Genomic DNA, 25,108 nt, shown 5'->3' with positions numbered 1-25,108 from the left:
GGATCGAGGTAGAAATAAAAGATATAAATGACAATTCGCCTAGTTTTCATACAAAGGAACTGTCCTTGCAAATCTCTGAAACGGCAGCAGTGGGAACTCGTTTTTCTTTGGAGAGTGCAGACGATTCTGACGTCGGCAGTAATTCAGTAAAATCCTACATTTTAACTAAAAATGACTGTTTTACATTAAAAATGAAAGAAGTTGAAAATGGCAAAACAGTGCCGGAGTTAGTGTTAGAGAAATCCCTTGACCGGGAGAAAAAATCTGTTCATAAACTGCTATTGACCGCCTTAGACGGGGGACATCCAGTCATGTCTGGAATATCACAGATTACTGTCTCAGTGCTTGATGTAAACGACAATTTCCCTGCTTTCGATAAGAATATATACAAAATTATGTTAAGGGAAAATAGTGCGAAAGATACATTTGTTACACAAATTGCAGCAACCGATGCTGACGAGGGTTCTAACGCAGACGTTGAGTTTTCTTTTGCCTCGCGGACACCGGATTCAGTCTTATCAATATTTGAAATCAATTCATTAACAGGGGAAATATATTTGAAAGGAAACTTGGATTATGAAAAATCCACGTCCTACACAATAGAAATAACTGCGACGGACAAGGGGGTTCCTCGCATGGAGAGTCACTGTCGACTACAGATAGATGTTGTCGATGTTAATGATAACAATCCAGAAATTGTTCTCACGTCTGAACCGCAGCCTGTGCGTGAAGACTCGCCAAGTGGCACGGTGGTGGCTTTGATCAACGCGCGTGACGCTGATTCCGGTAATAATAGTAAAGTGACATTGCGACTTCCTAAAGGTTCCCCTTTTAATCTGAAACCATCATTCTCTAATAATTATGCACTGGTTACTAGTGGTTTATTAGATCGAGAGAAGTTCTCCGGGTATAATATTGAGATAACAGCCACTGATTCAGGCTCTCCTCCTCTATCCACTAAAAAAAGTATATCTGTTAGCATCACTGATGTGAATGATAACCCCCCTATATTCATTCAGCCCTCATATAATGTGTATTTAAAAGAGAATGGGGTACCAGGCTCTATCCTGTACTCAGTATCAGCATCCGATGTGGACTTTGGTGAAAATGCCAAAATATCTTACTCTATACTGGACTCTAAAGTGCAGGACGTTTCTGTATCATCGTATGTTTACATTAATTCAGATAACGGCAGCATCTACAGCATGCACTCCTTTGACTATGAGAAACTGAAGGTGCTCCAGGTTCAGGTTCAGGCAAAGGATCAGGGCTCTCCGTCTCTCAGCAGCAACGCCACCGTCCATGTTTTTATCCTGGACCAGAACGATAACGCCCCCGCTGTTATTTACCCCTCCTCCGCTGCCCTGGGCTCCCTCTCTCATCAGAGGATGTCCCGCTCCGCTAAAGCGGGTCACCTGGTTACCAAGGTGACGGCCGTGGACGCGGACTCGGGCCACAACGCCTGGATCTCCTACAAACTGGCGGAGGCCACCGACGCCTCTCTGTTCAATGTCAATATGTACACTGGGGAGGTGAGGACCAAACGCGCCGTGTCCGAGCAGGACGACTCCTCCCAGAGGCTGCTTATAGAGATCAAGGACGACGGGGAACCGGTCCAGTCTGCCACCGCTACGGTGTCCATCCTGCTGGAGGACGGCCTACATGAACCCATATTAGACCTCCGACATAAACTGCCCGAGCCCAGCCAGAAAACTGGGAGAATCACCCTTTATTTGATTCTCTCTCTGGCCTCGGTGTCCGTGCTGTCTCTGGTGACTTTTCTCATCTTAGCGGTTAAATGCGTGAGGAACAGCAGAAGCAGCGGTAGTTGCTGCACGGGAAGGACTGACTGTGATGATTACAAGAACCCCAACAGAAACCTGCAGATTCAGCTCAACACTGATGGACCAATAAAGTACGTGGAGGTCCTGGGAGGAGACATGTTGTCTCAGAGTCAGTCCTTCAGGTCCTGCATGTCTCCAATGTCCGAGTACAGTGATTTCACTATGATCAAACCCAGTAGCACCACTGACTTTAAGGAGGTGATCAGTGTTCTGGATGCGTCTCTACCCGACAGCACCTGGACCTTTGAGAGCCAGCAGGTGAGCACAAAGCAGTAGACCAGCTCATGTTTTCCGTCATTGTAACCCCGAATGACTTTTGATCGTTCTTTGGCCAGCCACGCATTTGTTGATTCTGTATTAGATATCTCTATAAATTAAGATAAAAAGTTAGTATTAATATGGAAAATCGTTTCTCCATTAACATTTTTTCTTCAATTTTACACATATAGGCTACATTCTAAATTTTTACTTCCTGTTGTATTGGTTTTCATACTTTTTTTGCTAGAATGCCGATAAAGACCTCCATTCATGTTGGCTTTGTCCTAATCGGCTCAATGACAAAACCGATGTTTCTGGATTTTTGGGAACCAGAGTTATTTAAGATATCGAAGAAACAGATTTTTATTTTAAGTGTCACAGTATTGAAACGAATTAATTAATTTCCTACTTAATTTTTAAAAATAATATTTCACGTGCAAAGTCGTAAACGTAATAATCACTATATATCCATTTTTATAGCCCAATCCCTCTCACCCAACTAGTTTCCTTAATAAATACACGATCATTTGGCATTTTAGGAAATCCTTTACCTCTCCTGATTGCATATTTGTGAAAGATCTATCTTAGATGTAGGTGTCAACGTTTTAAATGGAATGATAGCTTAATCATTATTAGTTGCTAATCAATTGCAAATAATTTGGTCAGGAGATCATTTTTATTTTATTTAATATTTTATCGGTGACATTTTTTTATTTCATTTTCTCTGCAGACCCGTTGAGTCACCAACTCAATATTGTTACATTTGTCCAAGTGCATTGTGACCTCATGGGGCTGCAGTAGCTTCATAAACCGGGTTAGGTCTTTGCGATTGGATAGCAGGGATGAATGCCGTGAACCAATAGCATTTAGGTCTGTACAAAGAGATCTACTCCTTCCCCCATTCAGTCACACGACGATTTCCCTCACAGTGAGCTGGAGACGAGATGCGTTTATCGAAGGCGACCGGAATATATCTTCAATCAAAAATGCAATAAGGATTTAATATTATTAGATTTTCTATTTCGGCGATGGATAAAACATATTTGTCTGATTTGACCGCTATGTGGAAGAGAAATAACGTATTCTAACGGACCAGGGATGACAAAGAGAATTGGACGCCGAGACTGGAGATGGCTTGCGCTTTGGTGGCATCATTTTTTTCTCTTGTGGAGTACAATAGACGGGCAGACTCGATACAGCATTCCGGAGGAACTCAAACGGGGCTCTGTGGTAGGAAATCTAGCCAAAGATCTGGGTTTGGGGCTATCAGACATTTTTGACCGTAAGCTGCGTCTCTCCTCTGAGGCAGGCGAGCAGTATTTCAGCGTGGACGCCGGGAAGGGGGAACTGGTGGTGAATGACAGGATAGACAGAGAGACGTTATGCGCACAAAGCGCCAGCTGTGTGTTGCCTTTACAGGTTGTAACAGAAAATCCGCTACAGCTACACCGGATAGAAGTGGAAATAAGAGACATAAATGACAATTCTCCAATTTTTTTAACAGAAGAGCGATCTTTAAAGATAGCAGAATCTACAGCCACCGGCATACGCTTTCCTTTAGAGACAGCACAGGATCTGGACGTTGGCGCTAATTCAGTAAAATCTTACACTCTAAGCAAAGATGATTGTTTTAGTTTAAGGATTAAAGAGATGTCAGGTAATCGAAAAGTTCCTGAACTAGTATTAGATAAATCACTTGACAGAGAGAAACGAAGTGTCCATCATTTATTACTGACAGCTTTAGACGGAGGCAATCCGGTCAAAACTGGAACTACTAAAATAACGGTGACTGTCCTAGACAACAATGACAATATCCCGGTTTTCAAAAGGCCATTGTATAATGTAACAGTACACGAAAATAATGTAGCTGGTTCTATATTATTAAAAGTTGAAGCAACTGATGCAGACGATGGTGTTAATGGCGAGATAGAATACGTATTTGCAGAACACACACCACATTCAATGTTATCTATATTTCAGTTGGATTCAAATACAGGTGAAATTTCCTTGGCCGGTCAGTTAGATTATGAGAGTAGTGCAATGCATGAAATAGATATAACTGCAAAAGATAAAGGGATTCCTGAGATGGAGGGTCACTGCCGTGTGCAACTCATGGTAATAGACATTAACGATAATGCTCCAGAAATACTGCTCACTTCAAAACCAAACCAAATAAGAGAGGACGCACCAAGAGGCACAGTAGTTGCTTTAATCCGAGCCCGAGACCTTGACTCTGGCGACAACGCCAAAGTGACATTAAAACTCCCCAAAAATTATCCGTTCAGTTTAAAATCATCGTTTTCTAATAATTACGCCCTGGTAACCAGTGGTGTATTAGACCGAGAGAGATTCTCTGCGTATAATATTGAGATAACAGCTACAGATTCAGGCTCTCCACCTCTATCCACCAAGAAAATGATAGCTGTAAGCATCACAGATGTGAATGATAACCCCCCTTTATTCACTCAGCCCTCATATAATGTGTATTTAAAAGAGAATGGGGTACCAGGCTCTATCCTGTACTCGGTATCAGCATCTGATGTGGACTTTGGTGAAAATGCCAAAATATCTTACTCTATACTGGACTCTAAAGTGCAGGACGTTTCTGTCTCTTCGTATGTTTACATTAATTCAGATAACGGCAGCATCTACAGCATGCACTCCTTTGACTATGAGAAACTGAAGGTGCTCCAGGTTCAGGTTCAGGCAAAGGATCAGGGCTCTCCGTCTCTCAGCAGCAACGCCACCGTCCATGTTTTTATCCTGGACCAGAACGACAACGCCCCCGCTGTTATTTACCCCTCCTCCGCTGCCCTGGGCTCCCTCTCTCATCAGAGGATGCCCCGCTCCACTAAAGCGGGTCACCTGGTTACCAAGGTGACGGCCGTGGATGCTGACTCGGGCCACAATGCCTGGATCTCCTACAAACTGGCAGAGGCCACCGACGCCTCTCTGTTTAATGTCAATATGTACACAGGGGAGGTGAGGACCAAACGCGCCGTGTCCGAGCAGGACGACTCCTCCCAGAGGCTGCTTATAGAGATCAAGGACGACGGGGAACCGGTCCAGTCCTCCACCGCTACGGTGTCTATCCTGCTGGAGGACGGCCTACATGAACCCATATTAGACCTCCGACATAAACCGCCCGAGCCCAGCAAGAAAACTGGGAGAATCACCCTTTATTTGATTCTCTCTCTGGCCTCGGTGTCCGTGCTGTCTCTGGTGACTTTTCTCATCTTAGCGGTTAAATGCGTGAGGAACAGCAGAAGCAGCGGTAGTTGCTGCATGGGAAGGACTGACTGTGATGATTACAAGAACCCCAACAGAAACCTGCAGATTCAGCTTAACACTGATGGACCAATAAAGTACGTGGAGGTCCTGGGAGGAGACATGTTGTCTCAGAGTCAGTCCTTCAGGTCCTGCATGTCTCCAATGTCCGAGTACAGTGATTTCACTATGATCAAACCCAGTAGCACCACTGACTTCAAGGAGGTGATCAGTGTTCTGGATGCGTCTCTACCCGACAGCACCTGGACCTTTGAGAGCCAGCAGGTGAGCATTAAGGGGAAAAAACAATAAATTGTTCAGTGGTGTAAGAATGGTACTTTACTATGTATGTAACCTCAAGGAAAGGGCAACTTTTCCTTTCGCTATGAAAAGTCATGAAAACAAGACATTTTAAAAGATCCTTTATATTTTTTTTGTTTTGTTAGTTAGTATTTTAAATTTTGTAGTTTTTTTTGTAGCTCAACTGCATGTGTTGTGACTCTTTTCTTTTGACTTGAGTAGTGAGTTGAATGGTGAATAGCTTTTTGAGCAAAGCATTTCAGCACCAAGGGGTTGGACAGCGACTCCAACGCATGAAGCGGATGGATTCAGTAATACACTATTTCGGATAGATTTTGGATAACTTGGAACATGTTTTACCATCGAATTAGCAAGTATAATACCTTATTTAATTTATTACACGTCCTGGACATAGTACTTACAACAACACTATTGTTTTCATTTAAAGGGAAAAGCCAATACATGATTCTCATCTATTTAAAAGCAAATCGTTCGTATATTTCAATATCAATATAGAGCTTGATTTTAACTCATGTATTTGTTTAAAATGTCTATGGGTCAGGCAATTGTTCATTGTACATCCACTTGATGTGTAACTGTCGTCCATGACAGTGCAAACGTGTTAGTGTGTCTTTAACGAGCCGTCTCAGTTTTCTTCTCATTGGTTGTGCGAGATGAATCATGTGCACCAATAGAATTGTGGACTGTACAAAGAGATCTACTCCCTCCCCCATGCAGCTTCAGCACCAAATCACAAGGATCGGGGTTGGAGGAGAATAGGCAATCCGTTTCATTCGCCACATCGGAGTTTATATTAATTCATTATTTAACCATGAACAGTGGTCTTTTTCGCGGAGTGTGTCACCCCTTCGAAATATGGTTTTCGACTTCATTTTTGCCGTTCTTGTGGATTGGAAATGATGCAGTTTACTGAATCCGGGATGACAAAGACAATGGGATACCGAGAGTGGAGATGGCAGGCTCTTTGGTGGCATTATTTCTTTCTCTTGTGGAGTACAATAAACGGACAGACTCGTTACAGCATCCCGGAGGAACTCAAACAGGGCTCCGTGGTAGGAAATCTAGCCAAAGATCTGGGTTTGGGATTATCAGACATTTTTGACCGTAAGCTTCGCGTCGCCTCTGAGGCTGGTAAACAGTACTTCACTGTGGATGCGGGGAAGGGCGAGCTGGTGGTAAATGACAGAATAGACAGAGAGGCTCTATGTGGACAAAGCGCCAGCTGTGTGTTGCCCCTGCAAGTGGTTATTGAGGACCCGCTGCAGTTACACCGAATTGAAGTGGAAATACGAGATATTAATGACAATTCTCCAAGTTTTCTTTCAAACGAATTATCGTTAAAATTAGCCGAATCGGCAGCGGTTGGCACGCGCTTCCCGTTGGAGAGTGCGACGGACCCCGACGTTGGAAGCAATTCCTTGAAATTATATACTCTTAGTAAAAATGAGTGTTTTTCCCTCAAATTAAAAGAAAACGAGGGTGGCAAGACCGTTCCGGAGCTTGTTTTAGAAAAACCTCTCGATAGAGAGAAAAAAGCTTTTCACAAAATATTACTGACGGCATTAGACGGTGGGAATCCACCAAGATCCGGAACCTCGCAAATAACAATAAGCGTGCTAGACAATAATGATAACTTCCCTGTGTTTGAAAAAAACGTGTACAAAGTAACGCTCGTTGAAACAAGCACAAAGGGGTCAGTTGTTATAGCGCCCAAAGCAACAGATGCAGATGAAGGTTTGAATGGTGAAATCGAATACTCATTTGGCTCTCGGACACCAGATTATTTATTGTCAATCTTCAATATTAACACTTTAACTGGTGAAATTACTCTTAAAGGCGAGTTAGACTATGAAACCACCAAGTCATATGACATTGATGTAACTGCAAAAGATAAAGGAAGCCCTGAAATGGAGGGCCACTGTCGGGTGCGGATCGACATAACTGATTTCAATGATAATGTTCCAGAAATCATTGTTACTTCTCAGCCGAAGCCAGTGCGCGAAGATGCACCAAGTGGAACAGTAGTTGCTTTGATCAGTGCACGTGACGTTGATTCCGATGACAATGGCAAAGTCACATTGCAACTCACAAAAGGCTCTCCTTTTAATTTGAAACCATCATTTTCTAATAACTACGCACTGATTACATTTGGTGCATTGGACCGAGAAAACTGTTCGGACTATGACATTGAGATAACAGCCCTTGATTCAGGCTCTCCGCAGCTGTCCAGTAAGAAAATAATACATGTTAGCGTCACTGATGTGAATGATAACCGCCCAATATTCACTCAGCCCTCCTTTAATGTGTATTTAAAAGAGAATGGGGTACCAGGCTCTATCCTGTACTCAGTATCAGCATCTGATGTGGACTTTGGTGAAAATGCCAAAATATCTTACTCTATACTGGACTCTAAAGTGCAGGACGTTTCTGTCTCTTCGTATGTTTACATTAATTCAGATAACGGCAGCATCTACAGCATGCACTCCTTTGACTATGAGAAACTGAAGGTGCTCCAGGTTCAGGTTCAGGCAAAGGATCAGGGCTCTCCGTCTCTCAGCAGCAACGCCACCGTCCATGTTTTTATCCTGGACCAGAACGACAACGCCCCCGCTGTTATTTACCCCTCCTCCGCTGCCCTGGGCTCCCTCTCTCATCAGAGGATGCCCCGCTGCGCTAAAGCGGGTCACCTGGTTACCAAGGTGACGGCCGTGGACGCGGACTCGGGCCACAACGCCTGGATCTCCTACAAACTGGCGGAGGCCACCGACGCCTCTCTGTTCAATGTCAATATGTACACAGGGGAGGTGAGGTCCAAACGCGCCGTGTCCGAGCAGGACGACTCCTCCCAGAGGCTGCTTATAGAGATCAAGGACGACGGGAAACCGGTCCAGTCCACCACCGCTACGGTGTCCATCCTGCTTGAGGACGGCCTACATGAACCCATATTAGACCTCCGACATAAACTGCCCGAGCCCAGCAAGAAAACTGGGAAAATCACCCTTTATTTGATTCTCTCTCTGGCCTCGGTGTCCGTGCTGTCTCTGGTGACTTTTCTCATCTTAGCGGTTAAATGCGTGAGGAACAGCAGAAGCAGCGGTAGTTGCTGCACGGGAAGGACTGACTGTGATGATTACAAGAACCCCAACAGAAACCTGCAGATTCAGCTCAACACTGATGGACCAATAAAGTACGTGGAGGTCCTGGGAGGAGACATGTTGTCTCAGAGTCAGTCCTTCAGGTCCTGCATGTCTCCAATGTCCGAGTACAGTGACTTCACTATGATCAAACCCAGTAGCACCACTGACTTTAAGGAGGTGATCAGTGTTCTGGATGCGTCTCTACCCGACAGCACCTGGACCTTTGAGAGCCAGCAGGTGAGCAGAAGATCATAAGTCACGGTGTTGTAGTCAAGTTTGTCTACATATTTTCACTCGATTAAACATAGTTATATTTCTCCTAATGGAAACCACATCACAAAAAGTTCGTGTAAATTTGATACGTTCCAGACTATAGCCTTTGGTCAGCTCCAGGGTCGCAAATCCTTTTACAGAAATTCTACCTAATATAATATGCGTGTGTGTATTACAGTTTTAGAAATAATAATACTTCCAAAGAAAAACGCATTTCATCAAGATATTTTGAATCTTTAATTCATTCATATAAATTAGATTTCAAGCATTGCTTTGCCTAATGTGAAAACATTATTTGTATATTGTTTTTATATTTATATTTGTTTTTAGGTTACCATTTTCATGATCTACATTTTGTTTTAATTTTTGCAGCAATGATACTTTAATATTTCTTCCCCAAAATATTATTATTATATATATATATTATAATTAAACTTTTAACTTCATGTGTAGGCCTACGTTAGAAAAGAGTGCTTGGAAACCACGCCCCCCTGCGGATTCAAATAGCATTGTTATAAATAACAGCTGGTTGATGCTGGGTTGTGTTTTCATAATGAGGAGCTCTCTCTGTATTGTTAAACATTATAACTAACAATAAGATCAGATATATTTTCCATGGTTTCTTCTTGGATGAGGAAAAATTGCTTTTCCTACATGTATGGCTTATTCCTCTATTTTTCCGTTAGTGTTGTCTTCTCCAACTTTTGTAATAGGAGTTGGTCCTTGTCTGCCAGTGGACGTGGAGTCACTGGAAAGTTTTTACTGTGTGAGCTGAGGGACTGAACTGGTCCAGCCCTGCCCTCCGATGGGGGGGGGGGGCTCTGTTGCCTCCCCCCGCCCATGTGTAGAGTGAGGCAGAGACAGAGCAGGGAGTTTCAGTGTAGGCAGAAAATACTTTGACTTTCGTCCTCGTTTTTTTCTCAAAAGGCGGTCGAAATGATCACATCAAAACTTCCCATCGCTCTCTTTTTAAAAAGGAAATGTTTATCATCAAGCCTAGCCGCCTCGTTTTAACATTACAATGGATACGTTACGCTGAAAGAAGAAGTTGAAAACTTTCCCATTCTGCGATCCTCGGAGCGCAGCACAATGGACTCCAAACAGCGGAAGCGCTCCGGAGGAGGGAGGCTGTGGAGGCTTTGCTTTTATCTAGCTTGCCTCCCGTGTGCCTCGGCCGAGCTCAGTTATTCCGTATCGGAGGAACTCAGCCCGGGCTCCGTCGTTGGGAATATTGCTAAAGATTTGAGTCTTACATCTCAGGGGATTGTTCAGCGGAGATTGCGGATGGTCTCGGAATCCACAACCCAGTATTTTGAGGTAAAGCGGGCGACCGGCGATTTGGTCATCAAGCAAAAAATTGACCGGGAGCAACTGTGCGAACAAAGTTCAGCGTGTTCACTACACCTTCAAATACTTCTGGAGGAGCCTTTAGATATCCATCGCGTTGTGGTGACCATACTGGACGTGAATGACAATGCACCGCAGTTTTCAACCAGCAATATTTCTTTGGAGATATCAGAAGCGGCCGCTCCGGGCACAAAGTTCCGTTTGGAGAGCGCACATGATCCAGACGTGGGTACCAACTCGTTACGCACTTACCACCTGGCTGCGAATGACTTCTTTATTTTGAAAATGGAAACTAAAAGTGACGGCAGTAAATTTCCAGAGCTACTGGTGGATAAAATTTTGGACAGGGAGACGCAGGCCTCGTTTCGCCTTTTGCTCACTGCTGTAGATGGGGGCCAGCCGGTGAAATCTGGCTCAACACTCATGCTCATTAAAATTCTGGATGTCAATGACAATGCGCCCGTCTTTGACGAGCCCGTCAAGAAAGTTAGGCTTTTAGAAAATGTTGCACGGGGCACTTTAGTTACGAAATTGAACGCGACTGACGCGGATTCGGGTAACAACGGAGAGATATCGTTCCTTTTCAGTAAGTACACACCGGAACGCGTTCTAAACATTTTCAGTGTGGATTCGAAAAGCGGGGAGATACGTGTGAAGGGTGATGTGGATTACGAGAAATCCACCGCATACCACATCACAGTGCAGGCCAGAGATGGTGGATTCCCCGCCATGGAGGGATCGTGTAACGTCGTAATTGACATCATCGACGCGAATGACAACGCCCCAGAGGTGACACTGACACAACTGGACAGTCCTATCAGAGAGGACTCGGCCCCAGACACCGTGATTGCGCTCATAAGTGCACGTGACCTGGACTCTGGTTCAAATGGGGAGGTTACATTAACTGTCCAACCAGGTTTACCATTTAAACTCAATTCAGCTTTTGGCATGCATTACAGCCTCACCACCGCTGGAATCCTGGACCGTGAGACTGTCCCAGAGTACACATTGGTCATCAAGGCCACTGATGCCGGTTCCCCTCCCCTGTCAACACAAACCACCTTTGTGGTGAAGCTCTCTGATGTAAATGACAATGCTCCCACCTTCTCTCAGCATTCATATTCTGTGGACATCCCAGAGAACAATGTGCCCAGTGCCCCCATTGCTGCTGTTTTTGCCACTGACCCAGACCTTGGTGACAATGCGCGCATCTCCTACTCTGTCCTTCCCAGCATGGTGCAGGGCTCGCACATCTCTTCGTATGTCTACATTAACCAAGAGAGTGGCCAGATCTATAGCATGCGCTCCCTGGATCATGAACAACTTAAAGCTTTCCGTATTGAGGTCCAGGCCCGGGATGCTGGGATTCCCCAAAGGACAGCCAACGTCACTGTGCATGTATTTGTGGTGGATGTGAATGACAATTTGCCAGTGATTGTACATCCCTCCTACCCAAAAGACAGTGGATTACAGTTAACAGTGCCCCCATCCGTGGGCCCGGGGCACCTCGTAAACAAACTTGTAGGGGTGGATGCAGACAGTGGGCACAATGCATGGTTGTTCTACTCCATCGCTCCCGGACAAAATGCTGGCATGTTCCGCATCGGGGCACACACTGGTGAGCTCCGAACAGCCCGCAAATGGGCGGAGGAGGAAGCAGGCTCGACTTATGACATTGTGGTCATCATTCAGGACAATGGTGACCCGCCGAAGTCCTGTTCAGTCAATATTACAGTAAGCGTGGATGAGAAAGAAACAACCAACGATGCTGCAGTAAGCCCTCGCCACACACCTTTCTACCACCGCACTGGGATGTCGGACATCACTTTGTACCTCATCATCTCTATAGCCTGCGTATCAGCCGTGTGCTTTATCACTTTTGTTATCCTCATGGTACGTTGCCTCAGGCACCGTGACCCAGTGCTCGGAGATTCGGATTGTTGCTGCTACGGTCGTCACAGGTCCAGCCGCTACCATCAGAGGCCAAGCAAGGACCTTCACCTGCAGCTCAATACTGATGGACCCATACGCTACATGGAGGTTGTGGGTGGCTCCCAGGACCCGCACACACGGACATACAGACCTTGTTACTCCACCCTGTCCAGCCGAAGTGACTTTGTATTTATGAAGACACCCATGCTGAGTCAAAACAACACGCTGAACATGACACTCAGTAGGAAGCACCTCATGAACTCAGCCAGTGAGGTGAGGGATTAGAGCAAGCATGGCATTGGTGGGATATGCCATCTCGGTTTGAGACCAATACAGGTGTTTCAGTTTTCTATAGAAATGCCAATAATAATGTTGTTCACATGCAGTTTTAATATTGCAATGGTATGTTTATACAAGCATGTGTAAAAAAAAACTCATGTGATGTTGCATTAGCTCTTGGTAGTCCTAACCTAGATTCCATATGTAATTTACAAGTTGCTTGTTTTTTCTGGAGAATCTCTCTCTGTGAAGAACATCTTAATATTTAATTTGACCAGAGGCTAGAAAACGTGGTTACCATCTCCGTTCAATAACTTCGCAGATAGGAACTGTTCATTCCATGCTGAAAGACAGTAGTGGGAGAGGGAATGTCAAAGGAGGTGAAAACATAGTGCTCCTAACAGATGAAGAGAAGGGGGAGGAGACAGACAGATGAAAATGTCCTGCAGTGTTGGCTCAGTGTTGGCTGGGAGACAGGAGTGGAACAGGATGACAGAGGGAGAGATGGGGGGAAGGAGAGGAAAAGGTCCAAGGAAAGAACAGGCTACGAGGGGTTGGGTGGGGGAGCCAAAGAATAAAGCTGGAAAACAGGAATTCATGGGGTCAGTGGCTTGAACCCAGACTTCCTGTTGTCCTCTGAACTTTTGGTGATTGGTTCCAGGACCCCGCATCACATGAGTGAGGATGTGTTCACTGTGTAAGTTCTGCACGGATTTTTCATTCTTACATTCTTGATTAGCATTTACCCTTTTAAAGTGTATTCAGTGTTAAACAAAGCTAACCAGATAATAATAATATCATACATAAGACAGAGACAACCTATTTACTATCTTGATATCTTTATTATTTTCTCTGTTTTTAATATCCATTAGATTCTCTCAGATTCTCCTGTTTCTCATGAGTCTTTGAAACATCGATCCTCTCTCAGTGCTGAATTGGTTTGTTCCTGAGGTCAGCAGGATACCATCTGTCTCATTGCTCTAGTGACACGTGTCTATGTGGACAACAGAGGCAAAGAGAAAGAGAGTGCTGGAGGAAGGACGGATGGGTCTTTCTTTATTCATGTGTGCCATGGCGACAGCCTGTATTGGCTGTTGAGCGGCAGCCATCACTTTGGGTGTCCATATGTTTGTGTGCAAGATTGTGTGTAAAAAGAAGAGTCAGGCTCGAGGAGCCTCCAGTAGTGTGTCATTTTAGCAGCATTTTAGTGTCCAATTGTTAGTAACTTGCCACTTGCCCTTATCTGTCTGCTCTATTCATCAGCCGTGTGCTGTTTTAGTTATTTCTTAATTTATTTAACACAATTTGGGGGGGATAAGGTGTATATTTTTGCTAGTTGACCTGGAACATATACATCTATGTGCTTAAAGCAAACGATTGACTTGCTCAGCGGACCTAGGAACCTGCCATGTACTCCTGATTTCATGTCTTTGAAACATCAGTCTTTGCAGTTATTCCCCTCTCTGGAGCAAATTCATAGACCTAAAGCAGGATCTCAATAATTGCATTACCATCTGTCTGTACCGTCTGAGTCTGTGGGAGTTTACAAGAGTTGGCACGGGCACTGACTCAGGCCGAGTGTTTTGTAAATACACTTTTATATGGATGACGAAGCTGCACATGCAACAAACTGGCTCATGCGACTGTGCTTAAGGGTTTCGTGAGTTGAGACATTATTGTTTAAGACAGAGGTGTATTTAAATCAAATAACAGACATTGGAATTTTCTTTACCCACATGTTGTTGTCTTTTCCTTGTAAAGAATTAGCAATGATGATTTGTGCATGTGATAGGAAACTAAGTCTTCCACAAACAACACCAGATGGACGTGTATGTTTAAAGGGAGTTTCTGCATTTCTTCAGCCCTGTCAGAGGGAGAGAAAGGGAGAATTCATTTTTTTTCACACCTGTGTATCATGATTTAAAAGTGTTAGGCATAAAACTTGATGTTTTAGCTCAAATTTGTTCAAACATGCTTGATTCACTCTAGACCGCAGAGCTAAGCAATCAAGTTAATATCTCCATTTGATTCCTGTGCTTTCATAGTCACACATATTCAACATTCATGTTATCACTTAATATAATGGTTATAGTATATTGCATTATGGTAGCTAAGGAACCCGGCCAGTCTGTAATCCCCCGGAAGAGTCCTCAAAGCTCTTTGGTTCAATCTAAAGATGTGAGGGCAGGTTATAAAGTGTTTCAATTGGAAGAGAAGCAGGGCCCATAAGGCTGTAATCCCTTCATCCACTGACCTAGTCTGCCCTACTAGTATTTGACATCCTCTCTCTATTTCCTGCCTTTTAAAGTGAACTTGCAGGCATTTATTATGTCTTCATCTCATTTTATGTAACCAACTCCCTTCAGAGACTATGAAACAACAATAACAAGCACATCTAAAGATTATCTGATAACTGAAACTAAAGTCAATTACATTTTGAATCCCACATGTCATCAGATCTGGCTTGAATCTTGTTTTCCATGGCAACGTTGTTATCTAAACAACCTACCAACTAAGCGACTCATTATTATGGATATTACCTGTCTGCCTGTGATGTGTAGATGTAACCAAGTTGGCATGCGTTATACGGTACTGTTTACCTTTAGTTAGCAGTTGGGCCAAATCCCCTAAGAAGTCTGTGACCCTTTATTATTCATGTTTGTATGCGATTAGATCTTGGAAATAACAAGCGTGTGTCTTGTTTGTGTGGTCAGAGCAAGTCACTCGGCTGGAATGCTGGGCCTCTTTGCGGTCTGCCTACTCTCAGCGCTGATATTTTTCTCTCTCTATACCAAAGCTCAGGCAGAGTTACGTGACTACGCACATAGACACGTCCTTCTGTCCGCTTTTAACTCTAAACATTGAGCAGATTCCACTCTGAAGGGAGAAGAACAGAGTTTCAATATGTTCCCCTCTTCTCCTCCTCAACTACTATGGTGTTATGTTGAACCAGTGACATCTTGTGAATTCTACGTATACTTTTCTTCATCAGACATTTTCCTTGAGTGTTTAACACGTAACTGATTTTGTTGAGTAGCCACCAAAGAATAAAGGGACCCTTTTGAAGAAGACATGGAAATCAAATGATTAGCCATTCTTCCTCAAAACTACATCGATCATAGCCAGCGTTGGTCAATAGCTGGATTATTGAACAAACACTGATTGCGATACAACATTCTCACTCCCTGTCACTAGTTGTGTTGTCCTTCGAATTAGACCGGACAATATAAAATAAGTTGCTTCTTTCCCTCCCCTATTTAGGTCTTTTTGTGGCGTGGAATCACTTGCTATGGATTCAAAACACTATTCCTGATTTCACATGTTTTCACCACCTGTGTTTCCTTGTGTGTTCTTTTTGTGCATTCAATAAGTCTCCATTCACTGGTGCATTTGTTCCTGGTTTACCTGTATTCTAATAGAGGCTCCTGTTTCAGCTGTTTCCTTTGTCTAGGTATTTACTCCTTCGGTTTTCTCTCCTGCTCTCCCGCTTCTTTCCATCATTCCCTCGGGTAGAACATCCCTTTTAATAATGCAGCACATCATCCTGCTGGCCCTTCTCTCCTGAGAGCTCTTGTGTCGATTAGACGGCAGAATCTGGAGCCGGGCCAAGGTTTATTCACCGCATCAATGCACAACAAGAGAGCCTGAGAGAGAGGGAAAGAGCTAGAGAGATGGAAAAGACGTGGTGGTATGGCCAGCGAGGTAGAAATGGACAAGAGTGCAAATGGCTTGAAGACATTAATAGAGAGAAGGAGGGACATATGAAGAAGAGAGAAGCTTTTATTGCTGCTGATCCACCATCGCTGCCTTATCGCCATGGTGTTTTGGTATTAAAAAGACACTGTGTTACCTTTCAAGGACTCTCTCTGTCCTCTGCGTCTATTAAACATATTCTTAGGAGAGCCCTGAAGCTACTCAATCAGCAGGAACGCTCACAAAGCTGTCCCCCCAAAAAGTCTTGGTGGGGTGTCATATTTCGTCTGTATTTCTTCAGAAATTATTCTTGAACATGATTCATCTTGCAGTCTTCTTTGGGCTTGTATATATATGAATTCTCGGCCACGCTGTGCTGTAATTCTCCTTTTCATATGACCTGCTTATAATTTTTGATGCAAGTGTTGTGTTATGAGTGGGGCCCCAGTTTGGGTCTTTGTTTAGTTATTTTTTTGCATGTGTTTGTGCGTGTGAGTTCCTTTGCAGCATTTTCTGCGCCACAGCTTTTTGGACAGCATGGATGCTCAGCCATCCATGCTGTCCCCACATTTGTACATTTGTTTCCATCTGTTACCCTTTGTCTAGGCGCATTGAAAAACCAAACAGGTTTTCTTAATCCCAGAGATGATGTACACCATCACACAGATGTGTCGGTCACAAAGCATCTTTTGAACCAAAGGTGGAATCTAAGAAACGCCTTGCTGTTGTTGGAACGACACGATCAATTCATGTTGCAATTTCTGTTCTCTTTATAGCAAAAGCCCCCCAACAATGACTGGCGCTTCACCCAAGGACCCAGACCTGGACCCAGTGGGTGAGTATACTGAGATACACACATACACACAATGATTAAATGCCTGGTAATGTTGTTGTGTTGCGCGAGTCAGGCTTATCTTTGAGACAGAGGGAGTGACAGAGGATGAGGAGTAAAAAAGAGGGGGATGGGAGCGCGTGCTGCAGCCATAAGAACACGCTGCCTGCAGAGTAATGATTATGAAGAGCTGATGATATTGAAGTCGCAATACATACCATGTGAATTGTACTTTAAATTACATCGTGGTGATGACTTCATTGCATGAGTTTGCTCAATGAATTGCAAATCTAGAATTACACCCCCGAATGAGCATCTCTGCCTGGCTCCTGGCTGCTTTATAAAATGGCTGCTGCAGCTTCCACTTCCCCTCCCCCTCGCCTCCTGTTCCTCTCCTCTGTGCACTCTCTAAAGCCTGTGCGCCATCACTCAGTACTACTGATGAGGGGCGGTGACCAGCGTTAGTGGGGGGATCGGATGCTGTATTCATCCTTCTTGCACTCAGTTTGTAATAATCAGGATAATCTATTTCAGTTATGTGTATTAGTGAGTTGAGGACAGTGTTTAATCATGTCTAGTCTGCCCATGTTTTGTCTGCAACAATGGAGTGCTTGCAGTAGCAGTTTTCACAGCAATGATTGCACCACACATTCCATGAGTCAAGACATCGTCTGTGGCAAAAAGCTCTTTCGAGCCAAAGTCAGGAAAATTTCAGACAGACACAAACACCACCGTCGTCGGTTGTGGGGGGAAAGCAAACTAACCCTAACTCCAGCTTTCAGTCGAATACACAATGGTTCTTGCAGGCTGTATAACGTGTTGTGTTTTTAGTCCCCACATGCCGTACGGTACACACATACGATGGACGCCGAAGAGTGGGACAAGGTACTAATTTAGACGTAGAAACCAAATGCTCGCTTTCTGTCCTTAGTAGCGGACCAGTGGAGACTTTTGTCAAGTCGCTGTTCAGCTGATAAGGGCAGAGAGTCTAACATTGTCTAGATAGTGCACTGCAGTGGAGTGCTGTACTGTGTGTAGATGTAGCTAACCCATAGCTTCTGTTAGTCTCCCCAAAGGTTTGATGGGGTTTGTTGATCGATGTGCTTAGGCCACAATGCCTGCTGTGGTGTAGAAAAGATTGTGACAGTTCTGACTTCCCGTGCAGTGTTTTTTCCAGATTTGTTATGCCTTTTATGTGTGCCATATATATATATTTATATAGAGTCATTGTACCCTTAAAGGGCTTGTTGTCTCTACTCCTAAAAGGCTTACAATACAGCGTTGACTTTGATGTGTGTCTGTGATGCTTGTAGCTCAACATCACTACATGTGGCTTTATCATGTGATTTATCACCTTGGCAATACAGACATCTGTTCCATGATTGGTTTAATTAAAACAACCATTAGGCGTTACAACGTTGTAAACAACACTTCATATACAACTCCTGAGGTCAAATTCCAGCATGTACACCATGTGACTGGTTGAATGACTTAAACTAACTTTGTTACTGTCATAGAAGATTCTCTTCAAAACACCATAGAGAGCCAAGAACTTGTCATGTAAGGTTGCAGAGGGAAACACTATCATTGTCTGCCCAACCAAAGAATTCCCTCGAGACCACAGTTGACAATCCTGCCCATAGGAAGGGAAGATCCCGACCACAGGAAGCGCTTAACACAACCAGAGCAAATTATAGGAAATTACAGAAAGATGCTAATTTAGCTCAAATGAAGCATGCCCTTTATCTAAGGATGTGAAGAGGCACAAAATGGCTGCACTGGCTTTACTTGCCCTGCCTGTTACTCATTGGCTGCCTGGCACAGACCGAACATGTTTTTCTCCATCAGGCTCTGGCGCCGAACTCTGAAGAACCACTTCAGAGTTTTGGCAGCAAGATCTGGCAACTTGCTCTTGAACAAATGCCTCTTATTATGTTAAATTATTTTATTGTTCTTTACTCCCCCTTTACACCCTAATGTAGATTTTTCTTTGAGGGGGGGGGGAGGGTTACATTAGAAATAAGAAAATGTCCCTCTTCATCTCCCATCTCTTTAACAAGCTATCTTTAGTTCTACATTCCAGTTTTCCTCATCTGTTACTAAAGCCTTTGTCAGATAGCAAGAAAAATGAAACATGAAAATTCAATGTGTAATGTACTGTCCCATGTGGAGCTGTACACTCCCACGTCCCCGTGGGTTAATGATTATCCACTAAATGTCCTTGGGTCAAACAACCAATGTAATGAACACACAGACACACAATTCATCAGCTTGAGAGATTTGTAAAAAACTCTGAAACGTCTTTAGAAGCAGCATCCATTAAGGTTTCATTCAATTTGTTGTGACTCTGGTGGGATTCTATTGAAGTGAAGAGAAATGTATCTGTTCTGGTTTTCTGACAGTGTACCAGTAGTTTAGAGAAATAAAACCACAGATTCATGGTCGTTCAAGTACAAAATAGCATTGTGGAGGTTTATTGGCACATTGAGAGAAGGAGCAGAGCCAGGATTAAAGCATCGCAAACTAAATCTAGGTGTACAGTTGGTGCTGGTGTGTCACAGGGGTTGGAGTGTAAATAAGTTGAGCAAAATAGGTCGCAGGTTACGCATTCTCCTTTGTTGCCGCCCAGGCAAATTGCAGAGTTGAAATAAATAGGCCTTTTTGACGGTGCAGTTTGCCCAGATGGAAACGCTCAGTTTCCTACTGAGCGCTGCATGTGTAACTAGGCAGACAGCTAGTTCCTTTAGAAGTGGGATCGTGAAATATTTAGTAAGATTAGCTAGACGGCGCAGTGCTCATGGTCATAGCAGAGACAGTGTGAACGTCGTACAATGTTGACTGTGTGATTGCGTCGAACACGCTTGCTTCCGTGTGTAATTGTGCAGCAAGACAAGAGTGTGTTTAAGAGTGCGCATTTGTTTGAGACACACCCTGTTTTGTAAACTACACATCCTTGTTCTCCTTGCCGAGTTCCTGTCAGGCTGTGCATTTGGCCATCAGCTGCTTTGCCTTTACGTCATAAACCACCAACTGTCAAACCAGTCAGCTAAACCAACACGCATTGGAGAGGGTGAACAACCAGTTATTTACAGACGTTCCTTCCCTGTCTTCACCACAGGGCAACTGGAGGACCTGAGGTTGCCATGGGAACTGGTCCCTGGCCCCAGCCCCCAACTGAGGCTGAGCAGCTTCAGGCCCTGATGGCTGCAGCTAACGGTGAGTCCTACACGTCGTCGTCATTTCCCTCCCTTCTGTCGATTCATCTTCTCTCTTCCAAACTGGTTGTCCTCTTCATAACCTCAGCGGCAGAGGTTGTTTATTTATGTTCCTGTTTGGTAGGAGGGCAACCAGCGAGACTCGCTCATTAACAAAGCTCTCTCCGTCCACATCGATGTTTCCATTTTGGTCTGGACACAACTACATGCAGTCCCTCCGATAAACAGGGTAGTTTGAATACATGACAGAGATGCATGTTTCCACTGCAAACACTCATCACATGCACACTGTTTTACTCTACTCGAAGATATCGACCTACATGGAAAGTTATGTAACATATAACCTTGAGGGTCATATATAATAAAAGATTCCCATATTGCACAATGTGACTGCCCCACTTCTCTTTTCCTGCAGTGGATGCCTAACTAGGCACTGCAGAGGGACACGCACACGGTTATTCATCACTGAGCTATCGGCGTGGAAGCCTTATAATAACAAGGAAAACTACACGTAACATTGCTCTTGAGAACAAAAAAAATATGCAGAAAAAGATGTTTTCTTTTTAAAAAGCATTTACAAATCACATCTCCCTCCCCCAAGACACACAGACCTCCCCTCCCCGCCCCCTCTTTCGCACTGCATTGGACGTTCCATGGAATTTTTCCATTGCGGTTAACAGAGAGAGAAAAGACTCTGTATCGGGCATTGTGGTAACCTACATGTCAGAGCAAAGTGCAGAGTTAGTGCCATCCGGAAGGAACGGAAAAAAAGAGTGCCTGTGTTAAACATGGAACAGCTCTGGTCTGTAATTATTTAGCACAACATTGGAGTAGACCTGCAATGTGTAATAAAAAAAACTGTCAGGGCAGAGAGGTTTATCATAATATATGTTTTCACATACTGCTTTGACGTTTTTGGAAGCCAGTGAGCAGCATTACAGTTTAGGTGAGCATACGTGCAGGCTGAGAGGCTCCACGGGATGGGGGAGGGAGCGTTTGTGTCTTTGGTTCTGCAATGCAGGGGCTGTGGGAGAATTATGAGCTGAGCAGCTACGTCACGCACACACATTCAGGGAATGAGTATGAGGAGTATGTTAAAGCGACAGTATCATCATTTATGTTAACAGAAGAAAAAAAAAACATTTTTGTGCCTAATCAGCTGTGGAGCACATCTCTTTTGTTTGTTCATGTTTTTTCTGCTCAATAGTTCACTGCAACCTCATGGTTTCAGGATCAGGAAGCATTTATTACCAAAATATGTCCGACATACAAGGAATTTGACTTGGCGGATGGCGCATAACAGCAGACAGTTATACAATGGACAACATGGCAACATGCAATAGGAATATAATAAAATATATTGTTTGCTTGAGCAGTGGGATTTGTTTATATCGAATGTAATATTCAAACCGAATCTCCCTTCCATTAAGTACCTTATCTAATGTTTGAAACTCCCTTTATTACCTATTTTGCTTTTACTCCTTTAATATAACACGTTCTAACAAATTCCCTCTCTGTCGCTCTGCCCCACCCCCCCACCCCCCCACCCCCACCCCCAGCAGTTGGTGAGGCTACGGCCACACTGGGACCCGGCACCATGGGCCTTAGCACCCGCTACAGCCCCCAGTTCACCCTGCAGCATGTGCCCGACTATCGCCAGAACGTCTACATCCCCGGTAGCACGGCCACCCTGACCTCCAACCCCCAACAGCAGCAGGCGACGGCCCAGCAGGCGGCCCAGCAGGCGCTGCCCCCGCCCCAGCAGCAGCAGCAGGTTCAGTCGGAGCCTCCCAAGGCCGCCCAGACCCCTGCCTCCAAGAAGAAGTCGACCAAGAAAGAGAAGAAGTAGAGTTGGACGGAGAGAGGTGGAGGAATTTCGAACCCGGCTTGATCTGATGCGAAATCTAACCCCCCCCCCCATACTCCCTGCCCCCATAAGGTATCTTACTGCTCTGCTGTCAGTCATGTTAGCCACGGTCTAAATGATGATTGCTTTTGACCACATGGACGTTGGATAGATGTCGATGGTTCTTTGAAAGTGTCTTGAATGTTCTGAAGGCTTTTTGTTGGTGTTGATAACATTTGCTGTGCTAAAGGTTAAGTATTGCTCACATACTCATTGTTGGTAGATCATTTTGGCGGGGTATGGGGGGTTATTGTGATTTTCTTTTTTTCTTTTGGCAAAATCAAATGAACTTGGACAAAGAGATTCATTGTAAGGAACCTTGCTGGGATGACACGGCTGTACTCAGTAATGTATTCAGAGATGAAATGTTAATGTCTTTCACGTTGGATTTATTGTGCTCTTTCCCTGACATGGAACGTCAGCTATTGTAAAGTACGCTATTTGACATCAATTAGATTACTATGTAAGGTTTGGCCTTGCAGGGTCTTAAACCATGAGTCCTGTGGATATAAGGCTGTTGTTTGACAGGTATTACAAACTCTTCTGCATGCTCTTTAGGATTCAAACCACATGTTCTAGTTTATAGTTGCAAACTATGCATTGCAAAAGCAAAGAGGAGGACCTCCGGAATCCATTCTCCCTCCTCCAATCGCAGGTCAGTGTAATGCACGTGTAGCGTTTACTTGACACAGAATTAAAATAACTTTTGTAAGCATAGTTAAAAAAAAGAAAAAAAATCTTAATCTCCTGATATTTGTATGACATGAGCATGCATCCAGAGGAAGGGGCTGGCAGAGGGGGGGGGGGCGTGTGGCACGGTGTTGTGTCATCAAGTTTCATGAAGGTGATTGAAGGTGGTTTAACAGCAGAGACTGGCTTCTTGTGCCAACACCTCCGGATGGGCACAGACCTGTCCTGCTCCACTGCACCCTCTGCCCCCCCCCCCTCCTCACACCCAGCTTGTGTTATCCCCTCTCTCACCGCCCTGCGTTGAGGGCCAAACAAAGAGAAATGCACTGTTTGTATTTTGAAGATCACATGATGAAGGGGTAATAATTGCTTCGGTCTCTAAAGAAATGCACAGGCATGGTGAATTTGAGGGCTTTGACTGAGTATTACCCCTCACTGTCCGGAAGGGTCGAAGAACTTCTCGATGTGACACAGTAACAGGTTTTTTTTCGTTTCTTTGGGAGATAATGATTCAAAAGCATAGAAGAAGTGTTTCTACATGACATGAAGTCTATACTTTGCCGTCCCTCTGTCTGAGGCCTCTGTCCAGGCACAACTGCATGAGAAAAAGCGTCTTGCAGGCTGGGTCAGGGGGAGTGGATGGGGCGTGGTGAGGGGTTCACAGACTGAGGTGGCACCATAACATCAAACAGAGGGGTGATGAACAACGTTAGCTCTACCCACTGAATGTACTGGGGAACCACTGTTGATCCGCCCACCCCTTCAACTTTCTCCAATGCACTGACCCAGGTAGAGGTCAACAGAGCCGAGCACAGCTCTCCCTGTGGGGGGAGGCGATGCCACTCAAGAGCTCTTTTGAAATTTCCCCTCCCCTATTGACATCATGAAAAACCTTAGCTTCTCTACCACTCACCTCTCTGCTCCACTCCCTGGTCTTTAGAGGCTCTTCCCCACTGTAAATAAACACAACTCCTGTCGATGGTATGAGCCAGTTGTTTGCGTAGTAGGGACCACGTCCAACGGTTTAAAAATAAAAGTCCCTCCCACAGGCGTGGCTTACTACTGGAATGTGTTGCATTTTGTTTTTCAAGAAAAATAAAACCAGTTAAAAAAAAAAAATTAAAAAAAAGAATCATTAATGAATAGAAATCTGAGATGTTCTTCAACAGTTTGTGTTGCAATGTAGTAACTAAGCACCATGGAAGCCAACTAACTCTCCCGTGTAAATAAATGACTTAAAGACAACTTTAGATAAGTAAACAAAGTGACACACGTAGACTAGTTAACTTGTGATATGTGTTGCGCATATTTTTGTGTTCAGTTTCTCTCTATCTTTTGTCACCCTTTAAAGAAACAAAACAAAACAAAAAAAAATATGGAAATGTTTCTATCCTTCTGTAACCTCTTAATGTTCTTTTGCGGTGATTTTATCTTGTGCATTTGTCAAAGAATGCCTCTCATTCTCTCTGTCCATATGAGCAAATGATTATAAATATTATATATGTGTAAGTCCGTCTGCTGCTGAATTAATACTACTCTATCCTACTGTATTATCTTTCTTATCAAATGCTTAGCCCCCACGCTTTCCCCCCTGTGTTACTCTTATTTTGATGCTAATATTTATATTACTGTTTTATTTTCTCTTGAACACTGACATTTCAAATAAAAAGATTCTGAAATCATTTAAAAATACATGTGTATGTTGTTTGTTTTACACTGAAACAGGCAGAGAGCACATTTTGTGCATTGGAGATGTTTGCCTTAGTTTAAGTTAACTATTTAAGTTTTATTTGTGTTATGTACATTAAATTCAGCGGTAACAAACATGCAATTATGCTACTAGTTGGCCATCACCAAGACAGGAAAGTGCTAAAGAGTTCACTCCACAGAAGCCTGAGACCACCGTGGTGGTGGAGGGGTTAAGTGAACGCCACAGATCCAGTATGGCATTGATGCAAACCCGTATGTCATGTTTGACTGTGGCAGAAGAACTAGAAAAAGACTTCTGTTTATTGAAAATGATTCACAAAAATATTAAATAAATCAATCGCGAGTCTGATTGACTTTTGCGTTGTTATTGAACTGACTTGAATTCCCTTTTGACTTGCGAGAAA

General features: G+C 44.0%; 1 protein-coding gene and 1 pseudogene across 1 annotated transcript; both read left to right on the top strand.

Moving 5' to 3' along the window:
* LOC119210835 (protocadherin beta-15-like) overlaps positions 1-24,686 on the top strand; it is a 204,715-nt pseudogene extending 180,029 nt beyond the window's left edge.
* LOC134122852 (protocadherin gamma-C5-like) lies at positions 3,167-5,737 on the top strand. Its single transcript, XM_062560670.1, has one exon. The coding sequence runs from the start codon at positions 3,201-3,203 to the stop codon at positions 5,679-5,681; it is 2,481 nt and encodes an 826-aa protein (XP_062416654.1). The 5' UTR covers positions 3,167-3,200; the 3' UTR covers positions 5,682-5,737.
* Positions 24,687-25,108: the final 422 nt, after the last annotated feature.

Source organism: Pungitius pungitius, chromosome 2, assembly GCF_949316345.1.
Source record: "Pungitius pungitius chromosome 2, fPunPun2.1, whole genome shotgun sequence".
Lineage (NCBI taxonomy): Eukaryota > Metazoa > Chordata > Actinopteri > Perciformes > Gasterosteidae > Pungitius > Pungitius pungitius.
The sequence above is the reverse complement of the archived record's forward strand: the minus strand, read 5'-3'. Positions and strand labels throughout refer to the sequence as shown.

What these genes read in the sequence shown, in the direction of transcription:
- LOC134122852 (XM_062560670.1), top strand. Translation starts at nt 3,201, where the DNA reads ATGACAAAGAGAATTGGACGCCGAGACTGGAGATGGCTTGCGCTTTGG.